Source organism: Dromaius novaehollandiae, chromosome 2 (assembly GCF_036370855.1).
Source record: "Dromaius novaehollandiae isolate bDroNov1 chromosome 2, bDroNov1.hap1, whole genome shotgun sequence".
Classification (NCBI taxonomy): Eukaryota; Metazoa; Chordata; class Aves; order Casuariiformes; family Dromaiidae; genus Dromaius; species Dromaius novaehollandiae.
This window is the reverse complement of record NC_088099.1, coordinates 58,964,277-58,978,696: the sequence shown is the minus strand read 5'-3', so window position 1 is coordinate 58,978,696 and position 14,420 is coordinate 58,964,277. Positions and strand designations below refer to the sequence as shown.

General features: G+C 44.0%; 1 protein-coding gene across 2 annotated transcripts in view; it reads left to right on the top strand.

Moving 5' to 3' along the window:
* The window catches only part of EGFR (epidermal growth factor receptor), a 168,668-nt gene that overhangs the window by 109,398 nt on the left and 44,850 nt on the right, over positions 1-14,420 (top strand). For both annotated transcript variants that reach the window (XM_064506626.1, XM_064506625.1), the window contains exons 2-6: positions 6,085-6,236; positions 7,831-8,017; positions 8,942-9,076; positions 10,902-10,970; positions 14,034-14,152. In XM_064506626.1, the coding sequence (XP_064362696.1) occupies positions 6,085-6,236; positions 7,831-8,017; positions 8,942-9,076; positions 10,902-10,970; positions 14,034-14,152 (662 nt within the window). The remainder of the gene's footprint in view (positions 1-6,084; positions 6,237-7,830; positions 8,018-8,941; positions 9,077-10,901; positions 10,971-14,033; positions 14,153-14,420) is intronic.

Below are 14,420 nucleotides of genomic sequence, written 5' to 3'. Positions count from 1 at the left end.
CCTGAGCTGGGGAGGGGGATTTCAAATACAAGGTTTGACAGGAGAGGCACTGGAGGGATCCAGTGCCCAAAGTGCCAGTCTCACCCCAGAAACCTCTGGGCTGCAGTCGGGTACTGGCAGTGGGTTCGGTCCGGTTCGTACAGAGCAGCCCACTATGGCCCGCTCTTTGCAAGCAGCAGCTTGGGAGCGTGTGGCGGCAGCAAAGGGAGGAGGAAATCGGGAATCCCTTGTTTCGTCTGGCTTTAGCCACTTGCATTTACTTCCCTCTCGCCCCATGGTTAATTTAAATAGAAACCGGTCCAACTTTACTGCAAGCCTTTCACCCGTCCCCTTGCAAGCTGTGGCGTGGGCTGGCCCTGGCTGACTTTGCTCCTCCGAAATGCGCTGAATTTAGGTCCCCAAAGCGCAGTGCCTGGGTGTCACTCGAAGAACGGTGTAATTTAGCGCCTTTCTTCCCTCCCTTCTCCTCCCTCTCTGCATTATATATATTATTTCAAGTATGACTGTAATTTTAAATCTGAAGACCATTTATTAGCTGGTGAGTGGTAGGCTTGCCCAGTGTGTGTATGCATTTAAGCATATGTCGCATCAATAAAACGTTTAATTTTTAGATCGTGGGTCTTGCTTGAAAAGGGGCCAGTACGTGCAGTTTTGGAAGTGCGAATAGTTGTGAGCCCAAGTGATGTAGTTAATGTGACTAGCTGTTTCGTGGACTCCATGTTAATCGTAACCAGCAGACCAATTACAAATAAATTTAAAAAAGAACTTTTCAAAATAGAAAGTGCACCTGTATGCCTGCAGGAGGGTGCACATAGCTATACGTATCAATCATTAGTATAACCCAAAACCTATGTGTGATTGCCTATGCATACCCACGTTGAGCAGTATTTCTTACAAAACGCTTCCAGTTCACTTGAAATTTTTTTTCCCATGCCTTAGTTAAGATGAATTGGTTGCGGTGGCACCGATTTTAGGACACAAAGTGCCTTTAACACTGCTGCCCTGCATAGACAGCTCTGTGTCTGGTACAATTGCCTGGGAAGGTACAGTTCTCCCATGAAATACTGAAATGAATCAAAAGTGAAATTGGTGCAAAAGAGTGAGGAGGCAGGAATATTTATAAATAGGCTGGCAGATGAGACAAAAATCTGTTTTCTGCAGGTCTTTGCTGGAACACAGGCAGGAAAAGCATATGAATTTATTATTTCAGGTAGTATAGCATTATAGGTAATATATCAAGCATGGAAATGGGCTTGTGCGTCTCTGAAATTGCCTTGTTGAGTAATTTTGCTGTGTATGTCAGAGCTGCAGGGAGGATAACACATCATGCAAAATGTAGCTGATGGAGATTGATGGTAACTTGGCTTCAAAGCATTCTCAAGGGTTTTTTCAGGTCTGGGACAAATATGCACAATAGGATTGGTGCTTCAGTAGCTGTAGGTTTTCTGGAGAAAAAAGTAAAAACCAATTTCACTTGTATCAGGGCAGTTGCCTTAGGGACCAGTTTTTTTAATCTGAGCTCAAATGGATTTGAGGCAATATATTTCCTGAGTTGGTTAGCATTACGGATGGATGCTTTTCTGGGTCCCTAACATCACCTGCGGAAAAGATAAGTTAGGAAAAGCTTTGGTTTCACCCCAGGTCTTTGTGCAGTGGTGGGATCAGCAGAAATTGGCACCCTTTGCTGACAGTCTTCAGAGGTCAAGGGGCGGAGGATCCTGGAGCTTGAACCTGGTCGCATCACCTAGAAATACTCCTTTAAGGCCAAACTTGAGGCAGGGAAGAACAACAGGCATTTTACTAAGCTGCTGGACAGAGAGGGGATTTTAGTATCTAAGGCAGTCAACCCCATACATTTCATAAGCACTAAAATTTGGTTTGCGTCTTGAAGAAGAAACTTGTGTATCAGTAGAGTGTGCCTCTTTTATTGGCTGTTTCACCACTGCTCTCTTATAAAGCACCTGACACTTTGCATCATTTCAGCAATATCTGTATTTTTAGGCCATTTGTTGAGAGGATACTGTGACTAATTAAAGATCACATGATGGCATTTAGAAAGTGCAACGAACCCGCCGAGAGCAGCGTCATACAGAAATAAATGCCTGGTCCGCTGGCACTTGTGGTTACATCTGTGTCCCAGGACGGTGGCCAGGGCTCAGCCGGGGCTGGCAAGTCACCCCAGTTGGGTTAGGAGAGCACCAGGCTCCCAGGCTGCAGCCCTCATCGTAGTGCTGCTGCAGACAACCGCCTCCTGGGAAGACGTCTCTATGTCAAAACTTTCCAAGCTGGTTATATTTTTGATATATGAACATAACAGATAAGAGCAAAGCTGTGTTCTTTTTGAGATTAGCCTGTGCCCCAAAGTTCAGACCTGCATCTTGGCTTCTCTGCTGCTTGGGGACGTTCTGACCCTGAATTTTGTTTAGGAAACTTCTCCGGTTTCTTTACTCTTGTATAACTAAAATGTGTGGCAGCCATGTGTAAGTGTCCACATGTGAGCCGCATAAAGAAGCAGGTGGTATATACTATCGTGGTACCCAACAGTACCATGGTAGTATCCATACCCATCACTGACTCCTGAAACTGGATAGAGCTGTATGTGTTCCACATTGAAACAAAATTATGTAATGAATGAATATGGCATCAAAATCTGTCCTTTAGAGGGCAAATACATCAAGGTTAATAGGGGTTAAATCATAACATAGTTTATCCACCCACTTATGCACATGCATCCCACTTAAATCTCCATGGAGAGAGGCGAGTACTGCACTGGCTGTGCTGCTATTATTTTCAGTGCCTATGTGGCCGGCACAAATGCAGCTTTTCATAAGCCAGACAAAATTACCTACCATTATTACCTGAAACATGTGGAGTCCCAGTCTGCATTGTTTAATTCTGAAGAATTGATTACAGTGCAGTTTGGGTTTTTTCCCCTCTAGCCAGAACAGCGTTCACACTATGGCATTATATGCAAGTAATTATAGCATTTATCTTTTCAGAACATCGTTTTTGTAAGCAAAGAAATTGCAGGAATGGTATTAATCATCACATGCAGCCAAACTATTGTCTTTTCTTTCAAAACGTTTTATTTGGGAAATTATTCAACACCTCTGCCTGAGTTCAGTAACTCTACTGCGTGGGCTTAGCTTTTTTTTGCTTGGCTTGGTTTTGTTTCCTCAGCATATGCTGCTTATGACCCAGGTTCTCCTCCAGTAAATATTGCCGTGAAGAGGTTGTTTTTTAATCTACTTAGAACTGTTTGCAGCAAACGAGGATTTAACACTCTATCTCTTTGAGCAAACGAGAAATTGTGCATTACGGAGAACGAGTGGCCCTGTCTGACTCTTGATAGCCGTAGACTGTTGAGATCTCCTTTACAGAAGCAACCTGTTTCCTTCTGCTCCCTGGATCTTAACTACCGACTCACCTGCACCTTCTGCCCCTGTGCAGAGGACACTATGAGCCTGATGGAGGGGACACTGCGTTTTGGCATGTGACCTAGGACCTAGGCCTTTGGTAGAAAGCCATCCAACCTCTCTGCTCCCTGAATGTGGGGAAGGAAGTAGGTGTTGGAGGGCCAACCCGACAGCCCTGCCAAGCCTGTTAGAGCTGTGCTTCTTTCTGCGGCTTTGCAGGCTGGCGATCACCTGCTGTAGCTGGCTCTAGCGTGATCCCAGAGGAAGCGGATATGACCGGCTAGCCCAGCAAAACTCTGTTCGCTCATGCTGGCAGGGTTAGTTTTCATGAGCCGACTCGTCCCACCATGCGGTCCGCGTCGGGGCTCTTCCTTCGGTTCAAGCTGTAAGGTAAAAACAGCAACTGCTGCGGAGAGCTTGCCTCAGGTGCCGGGACCGACCCTCATTATCAGCACACGGGGTACAGGGGGAGCATCGGGCTACCTGGGGAACCCCACAGCCAGAACAGGCTGCCTTCAATTACTTTATTTTGATGAGCAATCTCAACTTTACCTGCTCCTGCCTTGTGTTTGCATTTCCAAATCACACCATGTTAGAGGTCGGCTCTGAGACCCTCCAACTGAGAACCTGAGCTGAGATTTTGACTGAGAATCTTTTATTACTGTGTTTTGCCGTGGCTGGAGGATAACTTGACTTAAAATTCACGAAGATCTCTGGGAGGATTTTGTACTTGCCCAGACAGTGCAAAGCCTCTTTGCCCCCACCCCGAACAGCAACACATTTTCCGGGACAGATCAATTTATGGCAATCTTTCCATCTTTCTGCCTTTAAAATGGGACCACTGCACAGAACAAGACCCCTTTTGTGACTCTGACTCATCATTCACAGTCCTCCTCCTTGAAGCCAAAGAACTCAAATGCAGATTTTTGAGACGTGAACATATTGGACCAGTGAAGTTTGAAGCTGGAGGAGAAAATCCTGCTTAGGAATTTCTCATCCTTTACAAAAATTCAAGGCAAATATGAAAAGGGTCATTTTCTACACGTGATTCTCATGTAGTAACAAGCGGCTTAGGCGGTTAAACTTTCCCCATTTCAAAACAGTTTCCACTCTGATCCGAAATGCCATAATGTTTCTGTTGACTTGGAATAAGAAATCACTGTGGAATGTGAGTGAATGGCCTGTTTTAAGCATGCATGAAGAGTATTTCATTTGTTACCCCTGTAGCTCCTTAGTGATGATGACTGTGCTGAGAAGTAACACATGTTCAGTAAAGGGCTTTGACGATTGATGACTATATTTTCATCACTGCTTATTAAATTATTTTTTCTCCTTAAAAACACTGATTGTTTGGTAAATCTCCAACAGGTGTCTTCTTACGTTACTGGCTCTGAAACCTGTTTCCATAGCTTTGTCAAGAGTCTATGTTATTTGCTTTGTAGCGCTCCACGCAGCGGTGTTCCGGTTTGTGATTGGTGCCTCTAGGAACTATGGATGTGCGAAACAAGAAAAGAATTATCATTTTGTTTGTTTTTTCCTCTAAGTTAAAAGAATGCAATTCTTTCAGTGTATTGTGGAAAGGCATGAGGTCAGGCTTGGGTTTCATTACAGAAATGATGAGATAAAGGCCTACTCTTGCTCCCACTGAAGGGCAGATTTCCAAGCTGGGCCGAAGCTTTCCATCTGAAAGGTGCTGGGCTGTGAAGTCTTTGACTGTGTTGTCTTGTTATCATTCCCCTTTCTTCCGTATTAGCATAGCACAGACGTATTTTAATTTTAGCTGTATAGCGGTAACCCAGGGAAAGACTGGATGAGTACAGTGTTTCTGGGGTTTAGGGGCTGGGGGGCACTATTTAAAGTAATTTGCATACTGTTCTTCTGTTGCAGTCGAATGAAGTGGTGATAATTTTTGACAATTCCACTAGTTTTGACAAAGCAGAGTAATAGAGCTTCAGATGGGGGCTAATTTTTCCATCCTGCCATTGTAAATGTTTGTACTCTTCATGGTGCTCCATGTGGGACCACTTCCTTCCCCCCGACAAAGCAGGCTTAGGTGTATTTATATGCCAAAGCTGAGGAGATCTCTTGGGTCTACAATACTACCATATGTCAGAGCAGCAAGAGATGTGAGAGCCCTGGAGGTTCAGTTTGCTCTTCAATCCCAGACATGCAGCCTGTGGGGACTGGCAGGAAAAAACCCTTCTCCTCTCCTTCCCACCCAGTGGGCTTCCCTGCAGACCCGAGGCTGCTGAACTATCGTAAATGACTCCTCAGGGAAATCCATAACATCCGGAGCCATCACCTTGCAGAGCAGGGTACCGCTTTGAATAGCGTTTGATGGCATTGTATCAGTGCCCTCTCCTCACAGTTCGAGTTATGATTGCGGTACAGCAAAGCTAGTGCTGCTTACAGATGAAAGCCTCGTCTTGGGTTTTTTTTTAATGTCAGAAAGTGAAGGAGGGTTATTCCAGCTATTTTTGTGCCTGGGAAATATTGGGTGCTCCCTACTCTTGCCATTGGGGTGATGCAACATAGAGACAGTGCTGTTTCTTACGGCCGTCTGTGCTGATGCTTCACTTATGATGATGCTTATGAAGACAGATGGACAAGTGTTTACTCTGTACTTATTCTTGCTTTCCTTCATGAAGCTTTCTTCTCTTCTCCACAGTTTGTCAAGGGACAAATAACAAGCTGACGCAGCTGGGGCATGTGGAAGACCATTTCACCAGCCTGCAGAGGATGTATAACAACTGCGAGGTGGTACTGAGCAACCTAGAGATTACATATGTGGAGCACAATCGTGATCTCTCTTTCCTGAAGGTTAGTGTTTTTGGACAGTGTGAATTCTCCTGCTAAAGGAATCTTAATTCATTTTTGAATGCAAAGAATCATCTGTATATAAAATTCTATGGCAAGCAGACATGCTTTCCAAAAGCACAGTTAGATATTGTAAGTTTGAGAAATCACAGATCCCAATTTCAGTATACCTGTCAGCTCCAGGATGTGCTGAACTCCAAAATAATAAATTATGTTCTTCAAGAAATAGCTTCTCAAGCCCCTGCTAACCTGTGTTGGCTGCCATGCAGACATGCTTCTTCCTTTTTGCAAATATTATTACCTGCTTATCCTGTTGCCTCACTCCTCAGAGGGCAAAAGGCTTTTCATAATGTTGGCCAGAGCAAATCACAAACTGGGTGGCAAACCCCTCATGGCAGATTTTAAAGCAGAGAGGCCTTTGCCCTCCAAACTGCAACTTGTTCTCTTGTCGTGGTGGTTTGTGACATGTTTAAAAGAGGTTGTTTTAAATGCACTGCTTTTGGTGTGCCTGGTTGTCAGATTACAAGATTTTCAAAGAGAGAGACAGGAGAGGAGAAAGCATTTTTCACATTATAAGTGTATATCTGGTGTAAAGAGCTCTTGTACAGCAGATGTGAATAAACAGGCCAGTCCTCTGAATCTGGAGGAATAATCTCGTCATATGACCTTTCCTCCTCAGGGAATAAAGAGAGGGAAAAAGGCATTTCATTATAGCAGCAAGCAAGAACATCAGGAGAGAGTGCAGTTTCAGACATACGGGTTGTAAATATGATGGTGTTGCCATTTTTCTTTCCAAGCATAACTTGACCATGGGACTCGTGTCCCCAAGAACATAACAGATCTCCTGAAAAATCACTGGTAGTCTACAGAGAATGGAAGAACAGCCTAAGTGGTAGTTGGAGGATTTTTCACTTACAGTGATTTTTGTAGCAGGTAGAAATGCATATGTTTCATGAAACTAGGCAAGTACTGATTAATGGGTTCTTCTATATCCAAGAGCAATGCCTCACTTGTCTTCTAACTGTTTATTACTTAAGTGAGAGACTGTTACCTGATCTCACCCTGCGCTGGGATTGGTAGGTCCAGTAGGAAAGGGACATAGAAGAGAGAGTTCAGGAGCCTCAACCAGTTGAAGTCCCTATGCTGCAAATGACTGGGAGAGTACTCAGGGAAAATATCATATAGGGTTGCCACATCATACGTTCTTGCCCTGTTCCTGTGCTTCCTGTAGGCATCCATCCACTCATGCCCTCTTTTGGAGAAAAAACACTGTTAGCTAGGCCTTTGGCATGATCCCGTGATAGCTGCTCTTAGATTATACCTTCTCAGACAGCAAAGACTATCAAATGCAAGATACAAGTAAGCATGAAGCTGGGTTTCCTTGGTGCTGTTTTCCACACAGTCCCTGTGGCTTTCTAATTATATTTTGCCTGATTTTTTTTTTAATGGGTTTACATGATTTGTTTTTCCTTAAAATTAAAAAGTGCTGGAATGGGTGGCAGCAGGGCCAGAAAACAATTATGTCAAGAGCAGCAAAGCCTCGTTTGTAGAAGAGTGCTGTGGATTAAGCATCTTGTTTCTTCTGTTGTTCCTTCAGACCATACAGGAGGTTGCGGGCTATGTGCTCATTGCACTTAACATGGTGGATGTAATTCCCCTAGAAAATCTTCAGATCATCCGAGGCAATGTGCTTTATGACAACTCTTATGCTCTGGCAGTTTTATCCAACTACCACATGAATAAAACCCAAGGACTCCGAGAACTGCCAATGAGACAGCTATCAGGTGAGAGAGGGCAAGAGGTGGAGGTACCTGTAAAGTAAACTTTAACTGTTAGATTGTTGGTAGCAAGATCTTGTTGAAGATCTTCTCCCAAAGGTGTATGCTGTCAGTTCCTGCTTTGAAAGCAATGATCTTAGCATAGTTTCCACATTTTCCACTTGCTTTCCTGATAGCTAGGCTTCCTCAAAAGGTGAATAAAGTTCCTAATTTTCCATTGGAAAAAGGTCCAGAAAATCCAAGGCATCAACAGGGCAGTGAGATTTATTTGGGTGTCCCAAAATGGCAAAGAATCAGTCAACCTTCTTGGACATATCTGCCACTTGTTATTTTGCATTATTTTATTCCAGTGCATACGCTTCAGTATTTTCTATTAAATACCAGTGGGAGTTGTTACTATATGAAGGGCTGCAGAGCCAGAGTCTCGCAAGGTCTCTGGCTGATGGGCTGTGGCCATACAAACCATCAGTGCCCATACATGCCCACATCACCCTCTGCCAGAGGTCATAACACTTCTAGCAAAGGCAGCAAAACTGGCCATATGTCCAGTCTTCTGCCACCCCAGTTCACCAGGGCTTGGTAGCTTCACACATGGAGAAAAGAGCGTTTGCACTAGGAAGCAGAACGGTGAGCTGAAGCAGGTAAGCACAAATTCCCTTCTGCCATCTCTGCTGAAGGCTGTGGCTTTGGGAGGCGCTGCCAGGCAAAAACATAGATTTAGTGGCATTCTACAGCAGCCAATTCTCCAGAACTGATTTGTCTGAGTCTGGTGTTAGTTATGCCTTCAGGTGTCTTGGTGCCTTGCACAATGTCCTTCTCTGCCAGCACAGTGTGACTGCGATGAAGAGATCTGTGTTTTATTTCCCTTTCTTTAAATGAGAGAGAAGACTTGCGCAGTTTGCTTTATTAATTTTTTTCCTTCCACTGTAGAAATTCTCAATGGAGGTGTTAAAATCAGCAACAACCCAAAATTATGCAACATGGACACTGTCCTGTGGAATGACATCATTGATATAAACAAAAATCCTCTCTCAGTGCTTGATTTTGCAAGGAACCTGTCTTCTTGTAAGTATTAATTTACTTAAATTAATTAATTTAATGCTACGTGCTTCAGAACAGAATATGCACAACCCATCTTTTATGCTGTGGCTTCCAAGTCTACCAATTCTTGCATGCAGGGGTGTCAGTCCCTGTTGTAAGGGAAGTCCTTTTCTTTCTTCACCACAGTTAGGTGATTTTTCATCACAGTTAGGTCCTTACTCATAGTTCAGCCAAGTTCTCGAGAAAACTTTCCTTGGTTTTAGAAAGTCCCTTATGTGTGTGTTTCTTCTGGGATAGTGACACAACTCAGAATAGTTTGTACCTATTTGTTTTCCAGTAATTTTCTATTTACAGGATAAGGCTCTGGGTTAGAAAACCCTTATGGGTACCTTCATGGGTGTCCTGCGGTGCTTAAGTTCCTTTTTATGCTAAGGCCCAAGTTGCTACATGTGAGGGCTGTGAACCTCCCGCATTTCGGGCTGCACAGACAAGCCTTGCAAAAATAATCATCACAGTCAGATAAATATGATGCTTTAGATCACCAGGGAGATGCGCATGTATTTAAAAGTTTATGTAACATATGTCCGTGCTTAGAGCAGGCTCAAGCTATTACTGCTAGTCCTTTGTAAAATCCCCAGTCATTTCACGGAAAGGAGAGTTTATTTTCATTTCTGAGCATTTAATTTCTGGTACTATAAACTGGCGGAAAGCATATTTTCTTTATCTTCTTCCAGTTGCATAATTGCCTGAGAGCTAATAGCCAACTTTTATGTTGACATATATTCCGTGGAGCCCTGGTGTAATCATGGGCTTGCAAGCAATACAAGTCAGCATTGCAGTCTGGCTCTAAACACCATAGAAATGTTAATGTTTAACTTTTAAACTTAAAAAAAAAGAAAAAAAAAGTCCTTTGGTCCTGCACCGAGTCAGTCAACTGTTGGACAAGTATTGGCATTTATTCAGCTATTTGAAGGGCGGTGAGGGGGAGGGATTAGCAGGAGGAATCACTCTAAGAGGAAGTGCTTCTTAAGTGTAGTGAAGAACAAATTAATCTGTTTAGACAGCCATTTATGTTTTTAATAATGATCCTGTAATCTGAAATGAGTCGTTTCTCTGGGGTTTTACTTGTCACTAAGAAACAAAAAAAAAAAAAGGAAAAGGAAAAGAGCGTGCATGAGAGGGAAGAGGAAGGAGGGAGGGATGGGAAACTGCTGATCGGCGATGAGAGACCTGTGCTGAACTTTAAAGGTCACGTTGGGCACTCGTCCTGCCGCGCCTGCATTGATTGCCTGCCCACTCTGCAGTCCTGTGCTGAGCAGGACTTCTGGCCGAGGGCAGGAGCAGGGCACAAAGCAGACAAGTCCAGTTACCCTATGGTCAGGATAACTGCCAATCTCGTTGGTTTTGCTTGCTTTTTAGAAGCGCATTGTTCAGGAACGGTGATTTACGTGTGGCCTGTAGCAAGTGGCTGACGGGGGCCCCGTCGCAAGCCAGTTGTGACTTGCCACTGTATGCAAATCCGAGCAGCGAGGCCAGTTGGGCAGTTGCTGAGATTTCAGCTCCTAGCAGAAATATGCCCATTTTGTAAGCTCAGTTTGCTGTGTACTCTGCTTGCTTGCTGCAAGACGTGGGGAGCTGCACGTAGGAAACTAATAATAAAAGAAGGGCAAGGGTTTAATGTCTCGCTCTCCAAATTTCTGAGCACCAGCATACAGGTGCTTCCTTCGCTGTTTTACTGAGGCTAACAGCCTAAGACTTTCTTTCTGACAGCTCTGATGCATGTGATGGCGTTGTAGTCCAGGCTTTCCATGACGAACATTTTTATAAAAATTCCACTCTTATGTTTTAGGTCCAAAATGTCATCCAAACTGTACCGAGAAGCACTGCTGGGGCCCCGGTGAAGACAACTGCCAGACATGTAAGCCTACAGATCAATTAAAATATATCTTGGATGCTACAAACCAAAACATACTAATTTGCTGTTTACTGAATAATTTACCTGTCAGGTGAGAAGTGGGGACACGTGCTTTACGCTCATCCTTTGCTTCATCCTGCTGCGTGGAGGCTCCTTAAAGCGCGCTGTAGACACATGTGGCCTGCTTCCCCTGCATGACAAATGGCAGTCACGTCTGAAGCTCGCCCCTGGTATCGTGCGCATGCCCACATGGGCTTCCCCAGGGCCAGAGCGCAGTGGCAGGGATGAAAGTCGTGCCGGCTCCTCCGGAGCAGCTCTGCTGCTGCAGGGCAAGCCTCCGAGTGATTTGCCTTGGGTCTTGGTTTCCCTGCAGATGCAGTGTTTCCCCAGTGCTTGCAGAGACTGCAGCTGTTTCCTGCATTGAAAGCTTCTGTCTGCCTCCTGCAACTTTCTCCCCTCTGAACTTGAGACCATATGTACTTTTAAGTTATTTTACTGTATAGAGAGGTAATGCAGTAGCTGCACAGTGAATTGTTTTCATTGCTGCTGTTTCCAGCAGAGAGCCTCTGCAGGCTGTTTAACAATACTTTTGATTGATAATAGAAGTAACAACATAGTTTGATTTTTGTTGGTTTTAATTCCTTTTTTTGGAACCCCATAGGTTTCTATTATAAACACGAACTGTCACCATCGTGTGGCTAATAAGACTATGTAGCAAGACCTCACTGTACTCAGACGACCTTTCGAAGGCTCTGAGAAAATGAATAGCCATAGTCTTTGTACAGTTAGTTACAAGTTAGTCTTTGTAAACAGAGCCATTTGGGATTAGGAGGTTGTTCAGCTGTGTACTATGTACTTTACTACAAAATTTTGCATTTAGGATGCTCGCCTGATACTAAGAGAACATTCAGAAATGCTTTAGGTTTTGCAAGGCTTTATTTCTCCATAAGGAAAGGTTGAGGAGGAATACCATCTCACATTTTTTGATACTTCCTTAATTTCCTTATTTATCATAAATGGGAAAATGCACTGTTTCTGATCCTTGTTTCCTGTCAGTTTTGTGTGAGCGTAACTCTAAAGTTCAGGGGCAAGACTGCTGATCCACACTTACACAAATGAAAGCAATGTGCTCTCTTAAGCCTGTAAGTTTTTTACAGCTTCCAGATCTTAAGGAAAAAATGAATGTATCTCCTCTCCCTCTTCATTTACTACAAGCTTTGGTTTTTCCCAGTCGGCTCTGCAAATTTGTTCAACAGTTGCCGAGCGCACTGAGCTCCCTTCGAGGTGGATGGTGGTTGCACACACAAAGCTCCTTCTAGGTTGATCTCCACTGCTGACACAGCACAGCTGTCCCGTGGGCCTGCAAACCTTCAGGTCTCAATCCCGTGTTCGGGCCCTTCAGGATTTACAAACTTTCTCTGACTTCAAGAGGATTATTTGGAGTGCCTGAAATGAAACCGTTTGCCAGCTCTGGCTCTCCTCTTAAAACATTTAAGAATCCGGCCAATTGCAAATGTATCCCACATTTCCATATGTGGGAAAGTTTGATGTGATACGTATCTCTTTCTCCTTGAAAGAACGTGGGATATTCTGTATGAAATATAAACATTTTCCGTGATATATGTTTCCAGCAGGAAGCTTTAGTCAGTTGCTATCAAAGTGATGAGCTGTTTTACTCCCCTGCTGATGCTTATGAAAAAATGATATCAAAATGCTGTTTGTGTAGAACAATGTGCTTTTTATTCCCCTGTTTCTGGTTCAACGGAGGAGTTGTTATCAGAGAGGCTAATGCATATTGTGGAGATAATCTGTTTCCTTAAAAATACAGTATCTTGCTTACAGGCCTACAAGAAAAATGAAATACTGCAGCTTGGATACAAAAGTGTAATGGAAAAAGATAGGAAATGTGATTTAAAAAAAGAGCACTATTGTATCCTCTGTAAGCAGGTTACATTTTCTGATAATTCTCTGTTAATTAGCAACCATCTGTTTCTAACTTGCAGAAATCTTGATGATATTGTAACTCGTTTGTGCCCAGCTGGGAAGTTGATAACAGTTATCATAGTGCACATCCAGAATGCTCGGGCTGCTGTAATGCAGCAGATTAACAATCCAGTTCCCCTGACTGAGTGTTCAGGCACTGATCGTCAGAGTGTGTGGGACAGTAATTTTTTTGTCAAGAACACACAGTCTTGACTTTGGCCTGTGGTACAAGCACATGCTAGCCATTAATTTGTGGGTTTTCTAATTCTTCTGATCATTGTTTTCTCTGCTTTGATATTCAAATTCAAGATGATTTTGATTCTAACCAAAATCTTGTGGGCAGTTTTTGCTTTCCTGCAAAAAACTGATTCAGGGCCAGTTTTTCCTTGGAATTGCATTGGTGCAAACCCCATGGGAGTTGAGTGACGAAGATAAAATTTGGCCAAGGAATTGAAGCCTAAATAAAAATAATACACCAGACATATGAAGTTAGTTTCCTGAGTGGGTCCCTTCTGTCTGCAAATTTCAGAAATAATCTTAGTATATTGAAGGGATCCTGCTGTCACACCAACTATGTACTATTTCCCATTACAGTCCAGAGTGCTGGCAATTCTCCTGTCATGTTGTTTTTCCCAAAGCTAGCACCAATAATAGCAGATTCTCTCAATAAAATGGAGCCAAATCCTGCTGTACTACCCAGCTGTAAAGTGCAGCTGCTCCATAGAGTTTTTCTGGGTTTAGGCCTTGATGCCACAGGCACCTGACTGCTTTCGCTAAACAGCGGGTGGTTTGCTGTCTGGGACCACAGTGCTCAGCACCTGGCAAGATTTGAGCTGTTGTCCCCAGGTGATTAACTGACCGCAGCGCCTTGTCTTTCAGACATCGCTAGGAGAAGGCTCAGCTGCTCACACCTGGCCTCACCCTGCCCTAACTTTGGCCAGACCGTGGGGGCAGAATACGCCATCCCATGGGGAAACTCTAGCACAGATTACGTAGCAGACATTTCTCCGTATCATTGATCTCATTGTAGCAAACACAGTTTAGAAGTACTCTGATTCCTGTTTTTTCCCCTCTGTCTTTCAGTAACAAAAGTCATCTGTGCCCAGCAGTGTTCTGGCCGGTGCAGGGGAAAGGTGCCCAGTGACTGCTGTCACAACCAGTGTGCTGCTGGGTGTACGGGACCTCGGGAAAGCGACTGTCTGGTAATGATGCTACAACAGCTTGCTCAAAGCCATGGCCCAACAAGGCAGACTTTCAGCCGGATGCCCTGTAACCTTCTTTTGTCTGAGAAGGCCTTTGAGAGATGCTAAGCAGGGGAACCCCATGTTGCGATGGGAACAACCAGGGGTTCCCCACACACTGGAGCAAATGTGTGGTCAACAGGAGGGAGGAGGACCAAATTTTACAGCACTCTTAGCTGATCTGTATAAATTCTCCAGGTGGACATTCCTGACACATGCCAAATCAGCA